The sequence below is a fragment of the Hibiscus syriacus genome, unplaced genomic scaffold, assembly GCF_006381635.1.
Source record: "Hibiscus syriacus cultivar Baekdansim isolate YM2019G1 unplaced genomic scaffold, ASM638163v2 tig00110160_pilon, whole genome shotgun sequence".
NCBI lineage: Eukaryota > Viridiplantae > Streptophyta > Magnoliopsida > Malvales > Malvaceae > Hibiscus > Hibiscus syriacus.
In genome coordinates this window covers 4292885-4308892 of record NW_024062608.1, presented here as the reverse complement: position 1 = coordinate 4308892, position 16008 = coordinate 4292885, and the positions used below count along the sequence as shown (strand labels likewise).

The window sequence follows — 16008 nt, the reverse complement described above, 5'->3', positions numbered from 1 at the left end:
TAAAATATTTGACTATCTTGAACTGCTGCAGAACTCAAACCTGGTGAACCTGTTTTAGATTGGCCTAAAAGAAAACGAATAGCTCTAGGTGCAGCCCGTGGGTTGGATTACCTTCATGAACATTGCAATCCTAAGATCATTCATCGGGATGTGAAGGCCGCTAATATATTATTGGATGAAGACTTTGAAGCAGTTGTTGGTGACTTTGGCCTTGCTAAGTTGGTGGACGTGAGACAGACAAATATAACAACTCAAGTTCGCGGGACGATGGGACACATAGCACCCGAGTATTTGTCTACTGGGAAGTCATCAGAGAGGACGGATGTCTTTGGTTATGGGATTATGCTTCTAGAGCTCGTAACAGGTCAACGTGCGATAGATTTTTCACGCTTGGAAGATGAAGATGATGTTTTGCTTCTTGATTATGTAAGATAACTCGCATCTCTTTCGATTTTGGCTTTTGCATGCGTATCTTTCTCCTTTCCTCGTGTTTCTTAGCATGCTTTCAAAGAAGAATATGCGAATTTTTTTCTTGTGGAAAGATTTGAAATCTTTATACCAACAAATTTCCAAAATTATGATCACTAATATTGCTCACTTTCTGGGGAACTTGTTTGTTTGTGAAGGTTAAGAAGCTAGAAAGGGAGAAAAAGTTGGATGAGATTGTAGATCGTAACCTTAAACAAGATTACAGCATCGAAGAGGTCGAGGCAATGATCCAAGTTGCATTGCTTTGCACCCAAGCCTCACCAGAGGATCGTCCGCCAATGTCAGAGGTGGTGAGGATGCTGGAAGGAGAGGGGCTTGCACAGAGGTGGGAAGAATGGCAACACGTCGAGGTTACACGTAGGCGAGAGTATGAAAGACTGCAAAGGAGATTGGACTGGGGAGACGATTCGGTACATATCCAGGTTGCTATCGAGTTATCGGGTGGAAGATGATGAGGTAAAGAATCCCTTGCATGTAATTTTCTTAGTTTCTCTTAGGTAGGCTTAGTTGATTGTGCATTGATATAGGGACATAGTGGGAAGAGAATGTCATCTTATGTTTTATACACGATGCATTTGTTCGTGATTAATAACAGGAACTCCTGGTAAATGTTGATTTTTTTTTTGCTTGGCGAATATGATTAATAACAGGAATCATACAGACTTATTCCTGATTACTAACAAGAATCATACAGTAAAATTGGTTTTTAGTGGCGTTTTTTAGTTATATAACGGCGTTTTTTAAGCGCCGCTAAAAACCTTTGTAGCAGCGTTTATAGTTCACAAACGCCACTAAAGGTTATGTTTTTTAGCGGCTATTTTTACAAACGCCGCTACTTATCTTTTTTTTTGTAACGTTTTATCCCAAAAACACCGTTAAATATTTTGACATATAGTGACTTTTGTGAATGTAAAACACACTATTGATTACGTATATAGTGGTGTTTATAAACGCCGCAAAAAATCTAGAACTTTAATGGCATTTTTCAAAAACGCTGGTATTGACTAGTATTTATTTAGTTGATTTTTATACAAACGCAGTGAATTAAAACTAATTTTTCAAATGTTTTCTACTCTTTTGTTACCCAAATTTAACCTGTAGCATTATCCAATAAACTTGACATCCAAAAAACAAACTTGAAATCCATAACAAGAAATTTGAAATCCATAATAATAAATCAAAGTTTATATTAACGTAAAATATAATGTAGTTCAACATTGTTAACTAGAATAAACAATAATATCTAAGATGGTGGACTTTGGGGTTGATTTTGTCGTATCATATGCATCATTGTTTAAGTTGATTTTGTCCTATAAATGCATCATGAACCTATTATATATGCATAAACAATAAGTTAGATAACTTTGAACATGAAAATTAAACATGGTAACAACCTATAACAATACACGGATTATATAATATGAGCTATTAATATGTCAACATTAATTTATATAATCATATAATAACAATAGGTTAGAGTGTGAGTTTTTTGAAAAACATACTAGAAATTTATGAGTATAAAATTTTAGGGATACAAAATTAAATTATTTATAAAATATAAAAAGAACCTAGATTAAGTTCGATATCTGTTAGAACAGAAAAACAAAGTCTGACATGAAAGCAAGAAATACACCCAATCGAAAGATGAAAGCAGAAATATCACGAATAAACATGTTCAGATCATGTTCTTTCCAAGAAAAATATATGCAATGGAGAAAGTCATATTAAGAAAGGACCATTGTTACATTACGTTACCACATCATATTGAAGTATTTACATGCCAATTTGCTTGCAGGGATAAACATGCCCATGCACATATCAAAATGCTTGGGTCAATTTTTTATCGCAACTTACCCAATGCGTGCCAAGCGATAGAGCCACTGCTTTTGCTCTGATCCTGGAAGCAAACAATTCCGGAAGCAAAAGAGCAGGCACCAGACCAGCACCAAGAGAAAATGATAAGACGTAGCTGTGTAAAAGAAATGGAAACCAGCTTTAGATCTCTCTGGTCATTAGGAGGCGACAATGATTGCAGGCATCAAAACAATTAGAAGGAGAATCATTAATTGCATGAAAGGGTTTAACTCACAGAACAGTCCCAACGACGGCTAGCATGCCAGAGTAGGGGGCCAGGATCTTCCATGTGAATGACAATGACAGCAGCAACATTGAAGCACCCTTAGCGAGCGAAATGAAAACCGAGGAACATGACATCGAAAAAAGAAATGATATATTACTTATAAGAGAAACTGATGAGAAATTTGTGCATCATATCATTTTGTAATTATGAGCTTCACATTTAGTCTCTAACCAACTAATATGCTCACCATGGTTTAAAGTTTAAGGCCATCCATATTGGCTGAAATAATATCAATAAACAGCCTATTCAACCATTGAACGGTGAAATCCTAGCTCATCAAAATACTACTGTTTCAGTCAAAATCCATTTAAACATCCATGAAATTGAAGGAAAAATAAAGGGTCCAGATTCAAAACGGAGTTGTTTTACAAGCAAGCTAAAAAGTGACCAATTTTTGCTTGCATGTAAAAGTCTTTCACGAAAACCACCTGAGAACTTGCTCTGAGATACTGAAGTGAACTCTTCCGGCTACTTAATGATGAAAAAAGTTCTCCAATTGGAAATTTAATTACTATTGGTTGCTATAAACAAACATGATTTTATAATCCGAGTGAGCTTTTGAAATTAGAGAGAATTAGTCTCTAGGCTAAAACTTGATTACAAAAAGTAAGACTACTTGCAGTTTAAGAAAATTGGTCATGATGTGGAAGAAAATGAGAAAACATTCAAGTTTATGTAATGAAAACACTCTGCTTTGGAAGCATGAACCTTTACGGAGAAAAATCCTACCATTCCAGCAATGATTAGAAGACTTTTCCTTCCTTGTCTGTCCATCAGAGGATGCAATAACTGTGCCTGCAAGAATTTCACAAGCCAGGAATATTACTCGGACTCAGTTGTGAGCATTGGACATGAGTATGTGTTCAACACAGGTACGCTCATTTTTTCCAAGATTTCCAATCTATTTGAAGAGTCCATGGAGGGTCATAATTCATATCCTCATACTCATGCTTGGATATGTTTAAAATCAGAGGTCAAACACAAATACTTCAAGAGAAACGAAGAGTCGAAGCAACAAATGTTAAATCTCCTACATGAATTTTGGTTCTCCCCCTCCCCCAAGAACTTATGCTTTTTAAAAATGATTAAAGACTTACCAAAGACATTTGATGCACTAACAAGAGCACTAGCAGCAACATCTGATGCAATTTCAGCACTACGAAAGACAGCTGTAGAATAATACACCACGGCATATATCCCGGCAAACTGTTGGAACAAGAAAAGTGCAGCACCAACACCCACAACTACAGAAGGAAACAAAGATGAGAATGAAAATTACCATTCTACAATAGAAAGCATAAGATATGTGAAGGCGTAGCCTTCAGTATAATCAGTTTAAGTATATGACTACTGATTCAATAACCAGAAAAAATCCATCATGAGCTATATTAGCTACAGGGAAGAAGAAATGAAAATCAAAGAAAAGAATGATATTACATCCTCGACCCTTGAGTTTTTCATGATAAATCATCAAGGCATTAAGAATTTAAGACAAAACTGCAGAAGGGTATGGAAAGTAGTGGTGGATGAACAACATCAGAAGAAACCTAAATCCAGACGAAAGCCGCCCCCCAAACCTCCTTACTTCTATAAAAGCTCTAAATTTGGAAACGACATCAACACAAAAATTTTACGAACCAACAAATCGTCAAGCATTTCCTTCCTTGACTCCTGCAAATGTAATGTAACCACTTTTTGCTTTCTAACCAACGAATGTAGTACCAAAAGCTATGCTTCCGCCCCTCGACCTCTAGAGCTCCACGAAACAATCCTCAAGTAGATTCCACCTCCGAATCGGCCCAGACTTTAACACTAAAAATTGATTATGCCCCTACTCAAGAAAGGCTAGCTATTTGACTACTTCCGATTCTTCACCTCGCACGTGAATCCCTAATTTCCCCCCTAAAGGTCTTCTCCGCCTCCTTTACAGCTGCCTGCCAATTCTCCCTTATATACGAATCAGAAATCGGCCTCCCCACTAATTTCGAGATCTCTAAATCTCAAACCTTCAACTTGCTTCTTTCCATCGACCAGTTCCTCCTTCTCAACTCCGCCTTTGTTAACACTTTTTGCTTTCAACTTGCTTTCTCACTTTTTCCATCGTCCAAAAAATATGTGAAGGGAAAAAAAATGAAAAAAAGGTTGAAGGGGCGTGAGAATTAGAAACTGTAAAATGTACTTATAAATACGGTATTTGAATAAAAACGTTACGAGTTTTTAGCGGTGTTTGTATAAAAACGTTACTAAAGTATAATATTTAGTGGTATTTATATAAAACACCACTAAAGTAAGAATATTTAACGTCGTTTGTGCTTAAAATGCCACTAAAGTACATTATTTAGCGGCGTTTATATAAAAACACCACTAAAATACGAATATTTACTGGCGTTCGTTCAAAAAACGACACAGATTTGTCCCCAAACACGACATCATTACAAATTAGCCATATACTCCATAATGCATCCACCACCTTAATCCTCCACAGACTTTGATGAAAAACCTGTGTAAGGTACCAAAAAGCAAAAAAAAAAAAAAAAAACAAACTCGATACACCACCAACTATATAATAGCCTCCAAAACTTCCAATAAATGAGCAACTAGCAAACAAATGGTTCACCGTTACATAACTTCAACCGCAATGGACCCAATAGCTATGCTCTGGATCGCATTCAACACCTCTTTTATTCAGAAAATCCTTTGTTTGAAGTCGATTAATCTTCAACATCAAAAAAAACTTTTAACCTTGAGAGGCACTTTCAATTTCCAAAATTTATCAAAGTCAAATTCTGGCTCCTCCACCCCGGTATTTAGTTGCGTTAGCTTATTCACAGAAAAAATTCAATTTTATCATGGATCCATATCAATTTATCCGCCACTTCCGAGAAAATTCTAACCCCATTTATTACTTAACTAATTTATCTATAATAATAAGCCAGTCTTTCCAATTCAATAAGCCACAGTCTCATCTTTAAAAGAGAATAACATGTACAATCGATGAAAAACAAACCATAGTGGTTTTTCTCCACACCATCAATCCTCCCAGAACAAAGCAGTTTTACCATCTCCAACCTGCCATTTAAAATATTCATTGCTCATCCAACGTGACACATCCACCTTCATCTAATTCTTTATAATTCCTCTCTATCCTACCATGTAACACCCTAAACACGAATGGGCATAAAGCGTCACATTAGGTCACCGAGGCAACCTTGATTTTCAAAACTTATTCATTCATCTTTTAAAACATGTTGAATAATATCATAATACATGTAAATAGCAGTTATAAAAGTATTTTATAAACCAGAGCCCAATTACGTATAATTTAAATCAAAATATTACACTCTTTCTTATAAATCTAAATACGTGTGTAAGGTTTTATGAATATATATGCCCACTAAGCTACAATATAGTACTCCAAAAGAGATACTAGAAGTCCTACTGCAACGGTGCACTACGAACAACCTAAGCTAAAACCCTGGGAACGGGAGCATCCGAACGTTGAGCTTACAAAGCCCAGTAGTATAATCGCTAATCTAGAGAAGCATGATGACTCTAAAAAACACAAGCATGCTGAAGATATGGTACTAAGCATGTAATACCCTAATCCGGTCTGACCCGAAGATCGTATGGTTAAATCATTACGCGAACCACTAGAGTGGCTAACCCAAAAATTTCTTTAAAACATTTGCAAAACATTGATAAGTCATTCACCATAATATAAATAAAAGACCATAAATCATAGTTTACAAAATACGAGAGTCTCTCAATAACTACAAATACAAGCATTGAGTTTCAAATCAAAATAGAGTTATGACTCGAATAAATAAAATGTCTATATAAATATATGCCCTCTAACAGACTCAAGACATACTCTAAAACTGCTGGTCTGGAATGTATCTAAATGATAGGCTCCTCGTAGATCCTCTATTGACCTGTGCACGGAAACACATTCTGAATGTTAAGCTCATAAGCTTAGTGCCACGATAATAACTATGCAACACTACATGCATTCATTATATGAACATGTCAGTGTGTAAAGCTATGAATATGAAAAAGTATATCAACAAACATGAGATAAGCCTAGTGATGTGGTCGGTGGAATTTTATGTGCATCTCGGACTACATACCAGTCTATCTTGAAACGTGAAATCCTCAGGGTAAGAACCGAAATTCTACATGCATCTGAACTTACGTCCTTAGTCTATCCCACCTACTCGATAGTTTCAGGGTGAGGATTGAAATTGTACGTGCATCAGAAACTCAGATCCCAAACTTATTCGATTATTAGGTACGATCCAGAATTTTACGTGCTCGGATGCATGCCTAGCAAAAAATATCCAGATATTTCATCAAAAAAGGACGATTGTCATAATACTATAGTAACTCATTTGTCCTAACCGTTTCTCTAGCGTCACACAATGGCCAATCTTATGTCATCCTAATTTGCTTAATTTCTAGGTGTGAAATTAGTTAATTTAATTGTTTTCTCGAAATTAGTTAATTTAATTATTTTCTCTTGTAATCATGTACTCAAAGTTTGTAAGACCACAAAATCCCCAAATGTAAACCCTTAAACCAACTAGGCAAAATTACCCAATCCATGACGATGGTGTCAATACTATGCCAATAGTATCGATACCGACTCTTGGTGAGCATCAATTCCAAAAATAACTTCAATGTTTGGGAAAACCATTTAGTATTGTAACACACTAAACCAGTACGACACATAGTCAACCGATCAGAGTGGCACACAGAACTACTAGAGTGGCTTACCAAAAATTTTCTTAAACTTAATCAATTGAAAACATTCATTTGAAATTTCTCATGATAAAATAATCAATAATATTTACATAAATCAATTCACTTCAGGAGCTCTTTAAATATCATTTAAAAATATGCAGACCATTAATTTAAAATGAGTTAAGATTAAATTATACAAAATAGGGATTCAAAATACACAAAATGTTGGTTTCAGAATATACATGCCATCTAAAGAACTTGAGACATACTCTACTCTGAACGGTGTATGGGTCGTTACTACAAAAAATGCTCCTCTACTGCTATTTACCTAAGAATCTATGTAAGGAAACAAATTCCAAATGTTGAGCTAACTAGCATAGTGTCACACTAACAACTAAAACATACAAAAAGTGGGTCATTACATCAATGCTCAAACCAACTGATAAATAATATAGTGAGTATACAAGTATACTCACTCTCCACTCTATGGTAGACATCATGATACGACTGTGAGATTTCTGTATCTCGGAGCTCACGCACCCCTCTAGCCTACTGAAGATGAGGCCCATAATCTCTGCATCAGACACAACACCCTCTACTAACCCACCTATTATGAGTGTCGGAACTTGCACCCTATCTAATCAGTTTAAAGTGCCTTGCGCACTACCTAAGGATATCTGGACCGCTTCTAAATTTTGACACCTTATCTTTACTAAAGGAACTCGGATGTCCTAATCGTTTCCCGAGCATCATTCAAGGTTAGTTTTATGTCACCCTAACCTATCTCGTTTCTAAGTGTAATTAAGCATCATTAATGTTTCCACTTGTAATCTTATTTAAAAGTAATTATATAGTTCTTGGGAACCTCATTTATCCTTACAATCCCTTAATATTTATTGCCCAAAAATGTACGTTGGTAACGATACTGTACCCTCAATATCGGTACTGATACTTTAGTATCAATACATATCCTTTGGTATTGATACTGATTAGGTTTGATGTTTTGAAAATATACACAATATCGATACTCTTATAGAGAGTATCAATACTTCTACCCTGGGTATCGATACTCCCATGAGTACGATACCAAATTTGGCGTTGATGTTTTAAAAAATACTACAGTATCAATACTTACCCATTGAGTATCGATATTAGACCCTGAGTATCGATAATTCTTTAATAAGTACCGATACTACCCTTTTAACATGAACCATTTTTAAGTTGATTGAATAAGAATATCGATATCGATTCATTCAGTATCGATACCCTCGTCCGAAATACCCCTATTTAGTCATTTAAACTTACCCATATTGCTACCTTGAGGCTCCTAAATATTTTAGTGTCTTATGTGGTAAATAAGGATCATAAATAAGGCTCTAAAACATACTAATAACATAAAACATATCACTTTCCATGAACATGCTCATTATGCTTTAATATCAAACTCTATGCTACTTCGCACTTCAAAATGACCCACAAGAGAGTATAAAAGAGTTGTAAGTGTAATTACCTTGAATTCTTGGCTAATAGCAAAAACTCCAACTCACTCAAGAGGTGCATTATCTTTTCTCTTAGCTTTGGAACTCTCTCTTACCTCCTTCACTAAACTAGGTAGAAAATGGAATACTAGCTTAATTAGATGCTCAAAAACAATTTAAATACACTCTCCATAATTCAAATCCACCTAAAAAGAGTTAGAATCCATAGATTCTCATAACCTCCTTCAAAACCCATTTTTGGAATCCAAGTCTAAAACTTTAAATATGGATCTTAAATCGAAGCTATGAGAATGAGGATTAACAATCTTACCTTGATTAAGCCAATCTAGATTTAAAATGTTTGATATATTGATTTTGGAAAGGAAGAGGAAGAGAAGAAAATGGAAGGAAGAAGAAGAAGGTTTGGTGTGATATATGGGAGTAGTTCACGTAAACTATCTTAAAATAAGGGGGATTTTCATCTTTCAAAAATAAAATTGGATAAATTACACTTTTAGTCCCTTTGACTCCAAAATCAGACAAACTCATCATTATCCTTTGGGCCTAACTCAAGACCAAACGTTAATTAACTAAATCCAACCATTCTATTGGGTCATTGGTTTCAGTTTATAGGTTTTAGATTGACTCGAACTACTAACCCGAGTTTTGGGGCGTTATAAGTATAGGTACTCTTATGGGAGTATCAATACTCCTAGTGGTGGGTATTAATACTACCCTGAGTACCGATACCAAAATTGGCTTCGATGTTTTAAAAAATACCTCAGAATCGATACCCTTATTAAGTATCAATACTCTACCCTTGGTACCACAAAAATGGATATTGGAATCCTTAATTTCTCACATGTGTCGATACCACCTCATGAGTATCGAAATCAAACCACGAGTATTGATACTCCTAAAGAGAGTATCCTTATTTTTACACTGCTCAAAAAACAATATCGATATTGTTCTTCCAGTATCGATACTCACGACCTAAAGTGTCCTGTTTTAGGCAGGAAAATATATCCCAGAATCACACATTTGTCCTACTAAAACTAGTAAACATTTTTAGAGTCTTATTTGACGTCTTAGGGGGTTAAAGGGAGTCACCTTTCATACTTACGAACATCAAATATGGAATTTACCAAGATTTACTCTAACATGCTTCATGAACTTAACTAACCATATATGTACATTTAATGATCGACATGTGGTATGGACAAGTTAAAAACGTGTTACCTTGATTCTAAGCTGCTGAAAAATGTCATTAACTCACACATGGATTAGTTTCTCTTTACCTCTTGCTTTAGAACTCTTTTCTTCTCTTTCACTAATCAAGACAAGGGAAATGAGTTAATAACTCATTGAAATACATAGAATGAGGTTAAAAATGTTTCTATGAACTTGAATCTTCCTAAAAAAAAAGCTGGAAACCCTTGCTAAAATCCCATTTTTTGATAGCTAAACCAAACCTTGTAAATTAGGGTTTGAATTGGAGCTTGGAGAGTGTAGAAAGTGATTATTACCTTAAAATTTCTGACAAATGCTTGTAAAGCTAAAAATCTTGAACCTTTACCTTGACTTGGAGAGGAAGAAGATAAGAAAGATGAGAGGAAAAAGACAAACTTGTGTGAGGAAAAAGAGATAGAAACAAACAGTGATATCATCCCAATTAAGGGGAAATCAGTCAAGTTTTAAAAAATGAGTTATTTACTCATTTAATCATTCCTCATTTGGTTCATGATTAAAAACATCCATTTTTTTAATTCTTATTGGGCTCATACAAAGCCCAAACTAAAATTCACTTGGGTCAAACTTTTCATAAGTTGAGGGAATTTATCCTAAGGCCCAATTGGATAAGTTTGAAACTCTTAACCTTAGATTCGGGTGTTACAACTATCCCCTCCTAAGAAGAAATTTCGTCCTCAAAATTTACCTAAATAAAGGAGATGAAGATATTGAAGATGCATAACCACATTGACTTCTCATGTCGCTTCCTCTGCACCATGGTTCCTCCATAGAAATTTCAACTAAGATATCATCTTATTTATCAATTCTTTAACATCTCTGGATAGGATCCAGATTGGTTCCAGATTGGTTCCTTCACGTAGGTCATGTCCTGACTCACTTTGACATGCTCCAAGGGTATGACATAGGACGAATCATATTGGTATCTCGTAAGCATGGACACATGAAACACGTTGTGGATGCACTCTAGCTCTAGAGGAAGGGCTAATCGGCAAGCTATTGATCTAACTCTCTCCAATACTTCGTAGGGTCCTATGAAATGTGGAGTCAATTTTCATTTGCATCCAAAATGAAGTATTTTTTTCCATAGGGAAACCTTGAGAAACACTTTGTCTCCCACTGTAAACTCTATATCCTTGCACTTTAGGTCAACATACGACCTCTGTCTATCTGAAGTCTCTTTCAATAGACCATGAATCAAAAAAGGAGCTTGACTAAGGATCTCTTTTAATCGGGTAAAACTCTCTTATCGCTTCTCGTTTCACAAGAAATGGACTCCTTTTTGCAGTAGCTTGGTCAACGGTACTGCTATCATCGAGAAACCCTTGATGAAGTGATGATAGTACCTTGCGAGGCCTAAGAAGCTATGCACCTCAGATACATTTTTTGTAGTAGCTTGGTCAACGATGCTACTATCATCGAGAATCCCTTAACAAAGCGATGATTGTACCCTGCATGGACTAAGAAGCTGCGCACCTCAGATACATTCTTAGGCGGTTCCCACTCTAATATCACTTGGATTTTTGATGAAGGATATTTGTATGTGCGAGATTTCTTCGATGTATTCATGCAGGAACTACTGGGGTTACTACCTGATCAAGAGGTATAGTTTGTTCTTCAAGCATTGTAAAAATAGGCGTGTTTTGTGAAGGTAGTATCGATACTCTCCCTAAGAGTATCGATACTCATGAGGTGGTTTCCATACCTGTGGCAAATTAATGATTATAATAGCCTTTTTTTAATAACGATACTAATGGGAGTATCGATACCAAGGGTAGAGTATTTATACTCCCTATAAGGGTATCGATACTGAGGTGTTTTTCAAAACATCGAAACCAATTTTGGTATCGGTACTTAGGGTAATGTCAATACCCACCCCTAGGAGTATTGATACTCCCGTAAGAGTATCGATATTAAAGGTTTTATCCAAATTTCGGTTGGAGCTCAAAGATTGATAAGTCGAGGCTGCAAATCCTTTTTGGACCATGTTGTGGGCACACGCGTTTCTGTTCCAACACTGAAGGATATTTGTATGTGCAAGATTTCTTCGATGTATTCCTGCAGGAACTACTGGGGTTACTACCTGATCAAGAGGTATAGTTTGGTATTGAGGTATTGCAGGCTCATCCCTGATGTCTATTGCACCCTATTTGCGTATGCCCACAACATGGGCCAAGAAGGATTTGCAGCCTCGACTTATCAATCTTTGAGCTCCAACCGAAGAGACAACTTTGGTTGTACAACTTGATTTCTCGCTAGTCATCACTATCATGGTTCCATCATTCTTGTAAAGTTTGAGTTGTCTCGCTTTACACCTCAAAATAATATCGTGCTCTGAAAGCCAATATATGCCTAAAATCACATCGAACTTCCAAAATGGTAGCTCTATTAAGTCGGCTAAGAATATCTGACCTTGCAGTTTTACGAGCACTAATGGTAAACCTTATCAACCAAGATGTATAACCCTACAGAACTAGATACTCTGACCCATATCTCTAAATCTTTGAATGAGATATTCCTCTCTCAGAATAAATCATAGCAAATATAGGAGTGGGTAGAACCCGAATCTACTAATACAGTAATAGGAATGGAGTACACTGTAAATATACCTGATATCATATCGAATGCCTTGCACTCCTGCTGGGCTCGTACGACATACTGGTGTGAGGTTACTCTAGGCTATGGGGTGATCTCTGATCTGGCAGTACCCTTGTTGTACTGCTCTGAAATAGCTTTGTCACCCCTCGAGGACCCTCAACCTCACTGAACAGATGGTAAAGATCTCTGTGATGATGCAGAGGTCGTGCTCTGAGCTCTGGGACATTATCTGAAAAAATGATATAAAGACCAACAGCTGAAGCAATCTTCAGTCGCTTCTCTCTGGGTGTCTCCGACCACAAGTCGAGCACACCAGGTAAACTGGTGCCCACTATGACCTACCAGCACTCAATCAAGAAGTTGATGATAAGGGTTTTCTATGAGGATTAGACCTACCCTAACAGTCCAAACTCTGAGCTCCTTATCTGGATGACCCTGACGATAATTTCCCTGAACTTTGAGGGCCCTTGGCCCTCATGGTATATCTTTCTCTAGAGCTCTCATACTCTGACCCACATAATCACTCGCTGCATGAACCTTCTTACACATGATCATTTCCACTATTTTCATCTAACAGGTCAAATCCAAAATGATACGGAGAGGGTCAGCTACCAAATGGGCCAAGATGTCCAAGTGGAGGCCCTCATTGAACCTCCAATAATGGTGATCCTCAATCAGTACTAGCTCTGGTGTATAACGACTCAATCTCAGGAACTTTCTCTAATACTTAAGTACAATCTCGTTGCCCCTGAGTCAAACATATAAGCTGGTCCTTCAACTCATCCTTATGGGCCTCTCAAATATACTTCTCTCTGAACCTGAATAGAAAGTACTTCCACATAGAACTCTTTGGCTCCATCGCCATCTATACGGTCTCCCTCTAGTTGATCGGGACACCTTTCAGAAGGGTTGTGGTGCATGCTAATTTGCCATTGGGAGTGATGTAAAACTGACATAAAGTATTGAGTATCTTTCTGAGCCACTGATTTACTAAAATAAGATCGTCATCCCTGGATCTATAGAAGTTAATAGTATTGTACCTACAGAACCTCTCGACTAGAGACTCATGAGGCACTACCATAGAATTAAATGGGGCCACGGGAGGGGGAGGTGGCATGGCAGATTGATTCAAAATAGCGAGGAGTATCTACCTAAAGGTCGAAGACAAGTCTTAGAAGAAGGGTGCCTCATCGACTTCAGCGTCAGTCGGTACCTCGTACTCATAATCTGAGAGAAACTTTACCAGTATCACCTGCGAGAAAGGCATGAATCTCCTCCTGACCCTCATGACTAGGAGTAATACTATCGGTCATGATCAAATCGTGAACTTTGAAAGTAAACAGAGGTCAATAACGTCATTCTAGAAACTTAAGTATTTTTTACACTCTAGAGGCATGTACTCACAAAAAAACTTACACACTCTGACCCACAGGTCCTAGGAACAACTAAATCTTATGGTTCTGATACCAGTAAATGTAACACCCTAATATAGTCTGACCCTAATATCATACGGTTAAAGCATTATACGGACCAACAGAGCACCTAACCCAAAATTTTCTTTAAAACATTTGTAAAACATTAATAAGTCATTCACCATAATATAAATAAAAGACCATAAATCATAGTTTAAAAAATACGAGAGCCTTTCAATAAGTATAAATACAAAAACTGAGTTTCAAATCATAATAAGTTATGACTCGAATAAATAAAAGGTCCACATAAATAGGTGCCCTCTAACAGAATCATGACATACTCTGAAACGACTGGTTTGGAATGTATCTACACGATAGGCTCTTCATCGATCCTCTACTGACCTGCGCACAGAAACACATTCTGAACGCTGAGCTCACAAGTTCAATGCCATGATAATAACTATACAATACTACACGATTTTATTACATAAACATGTCGGTGCGTAAAGCCATGAATATGTAGAAGTATATCAATAAATATGAGATATGCTTAGTGATATGGTCAAAGGAATTTTACGTGCATCTCAGACAACATACCGGCCTATCTTGAAACATGATAGCCTCGAGGTAAGAACCAAAATTTTACGTGCATTGGAACTTACGTCCTTAGTCTATCTAACCTACTTGAGATTTTTTGGGTGAGGACCAAAATTTTATGTGCATCGAAAACTCACATCCCAAACATATTCGATTATTAGGCATGATCTGAAATTTTACTTGCATCAAATGCATACCCAATGAACAATATCTAGATATTTCATCAAAAACGACAACCATCATAATACTAGAGTAATTCGTGTGTCTTAAACGTTTCCCGAGCATCACACAATAACCAATCTTATATTATCCTAACTTGTTTGATTTCTAGGTGTGAAATCAGTTAATTTTTTCACTTGTAATCATGTACACAAAGTTTGTACGACCTTAAAATCCCCAAATCCAAATCCTTAAACTGATTAGGCAAAATTGCCCAATAATGTCAATGGTATCGATACTGTGCTTGCAGTATCGATATTGACTCTTGGGTTTTGATACTCACCCTGAGTATCGATACCAAAAATAGCTTCGATATTTGGATAAAACCTTTAATATCGATACTCTTACGGGAGTATCAATACTCCTAGGGGTGGGTATTGATATTACCCTGAGTACCGATACCAAAATTGGTTTCGATGTTTTGAAAAACACCTCAGTATCGATACCCTTATAGGGAGTATCAATACTCTACCCTTGGTATCGATACTCCCATTAGTATCGATATTAAAAAAAAGGCTACTATAATCATTAATTTGCCATAGGTATGGAAACCACCTCATGAGTATCAACATAGACCACGAGTATCGATGTTCTTAGGGAGAGTATCGATACTACCTTCACAAAACACGCCTATTTTTACAATGCTTGAAGAACAATATCAGTATTGTTTTTCTAGTACCGATACGACCTGAAGTATCCTGTTTTAGCACAAAAATGTATCCCAAAATCACCCATTCGTCCCACTAAGGCTTGTAAACATTTTTAGAGTCTTATTTGAGGTCTTAAGGGTCAAAGGGAGTCACTTTTCATTCTTATAAAAATCAAATATGAAATTTACCATGGATTTACTCTAGCATGTTCATGAACTTAACTAACCATATATGCACATTTAATGATCTACATGTGGTATAGACAAGTTAGAAAGATGTTACTTTGATTCTAAGTTGTTGAAAATGTCTTTAACTCAACCAATGACTAGATTCTTTTTACCTTTTGCTTTGGAACTCTCTTTCTTATCTTTCACTAATAAAGACAAGGTAAATTAGTTATTAACTCATTGAAATACTTAGAATAAGGTTAAAAACAT

General features: G+C 36.4%; 2 protein-coding genes across 4 annotated transcripts in view; one reads left to right on the top strand and one right to left on the bottom strand.

Annotated features, from left to right (window-relative positions):
* The window catches only part of LOC120216419 (probable LRR receptor-like serine/threonine-protein kinase At5g10290), a 24352-nt gene extending 8344 nt beyond the window's left edge, over window positions 1-16008 (top strand). For 2 of the 3 annotated variants that reach the window (XM_039213852.1, XM_039213854.1), the window contains 2 exons: window positions 32-426; window positions 627-1114. In XM_039213852.1, the coding sequence (XP_039069783.1) occupies window positions 32-426; window positions 627-941 (710 nt within the window). In that variant the 3' untranslated portion in view covers window positions 942-1114. Of the gene's footprint in view, window positions 1-31; window positions 427-626; window positions 1115-15997 lie in introns of those variants that run through there. The other variant, XM_039213853.1, reaches the window with a different exon arrangement.
* Window positions 2193-4774, bottom strand: LOC120216421 (plastidic glucose transporter 4-like). Its single transcript, XM_039213855.1, has 5 exons — window positions 4268-4774; window positions 3727-3873; window positions 3359-3424; window positions 2579-2667; window positions 2193-2458 (listed from the first exon to the last, which is right to left on the bottom strand). The coding sequence occupies exons 1-5, from the start codon at window positions 4283-4285 to the stop codon at window positions 2308-2310; spliced, it is 471 nt and encodes a 156-aa protein (XP_039069786.1). The 5' UTR covers window positions 4286-4774; the 3' UTR covers window positions 2193-2307.

Bases quoted from the DNA above. Each gene is read 5' to 3' on its own strand.
- LOC120216421 (XM_039213855.1), bottom strand. The intron at 3,425-3,726 runs GTAAGTCTTTAA...AAATTCTTGCAG, and splicing joins TAGTGCATCAAATGTCTTTG to GCACAGTTATTGCATCCTCT. The intron at 2,459-2,578 runs GTGAGTTAAACC...TCTTTTACACAG, and splicing joins GCCGTCGTTGGGACTGTTCT to CTACGTCTTATCATTTTCTC.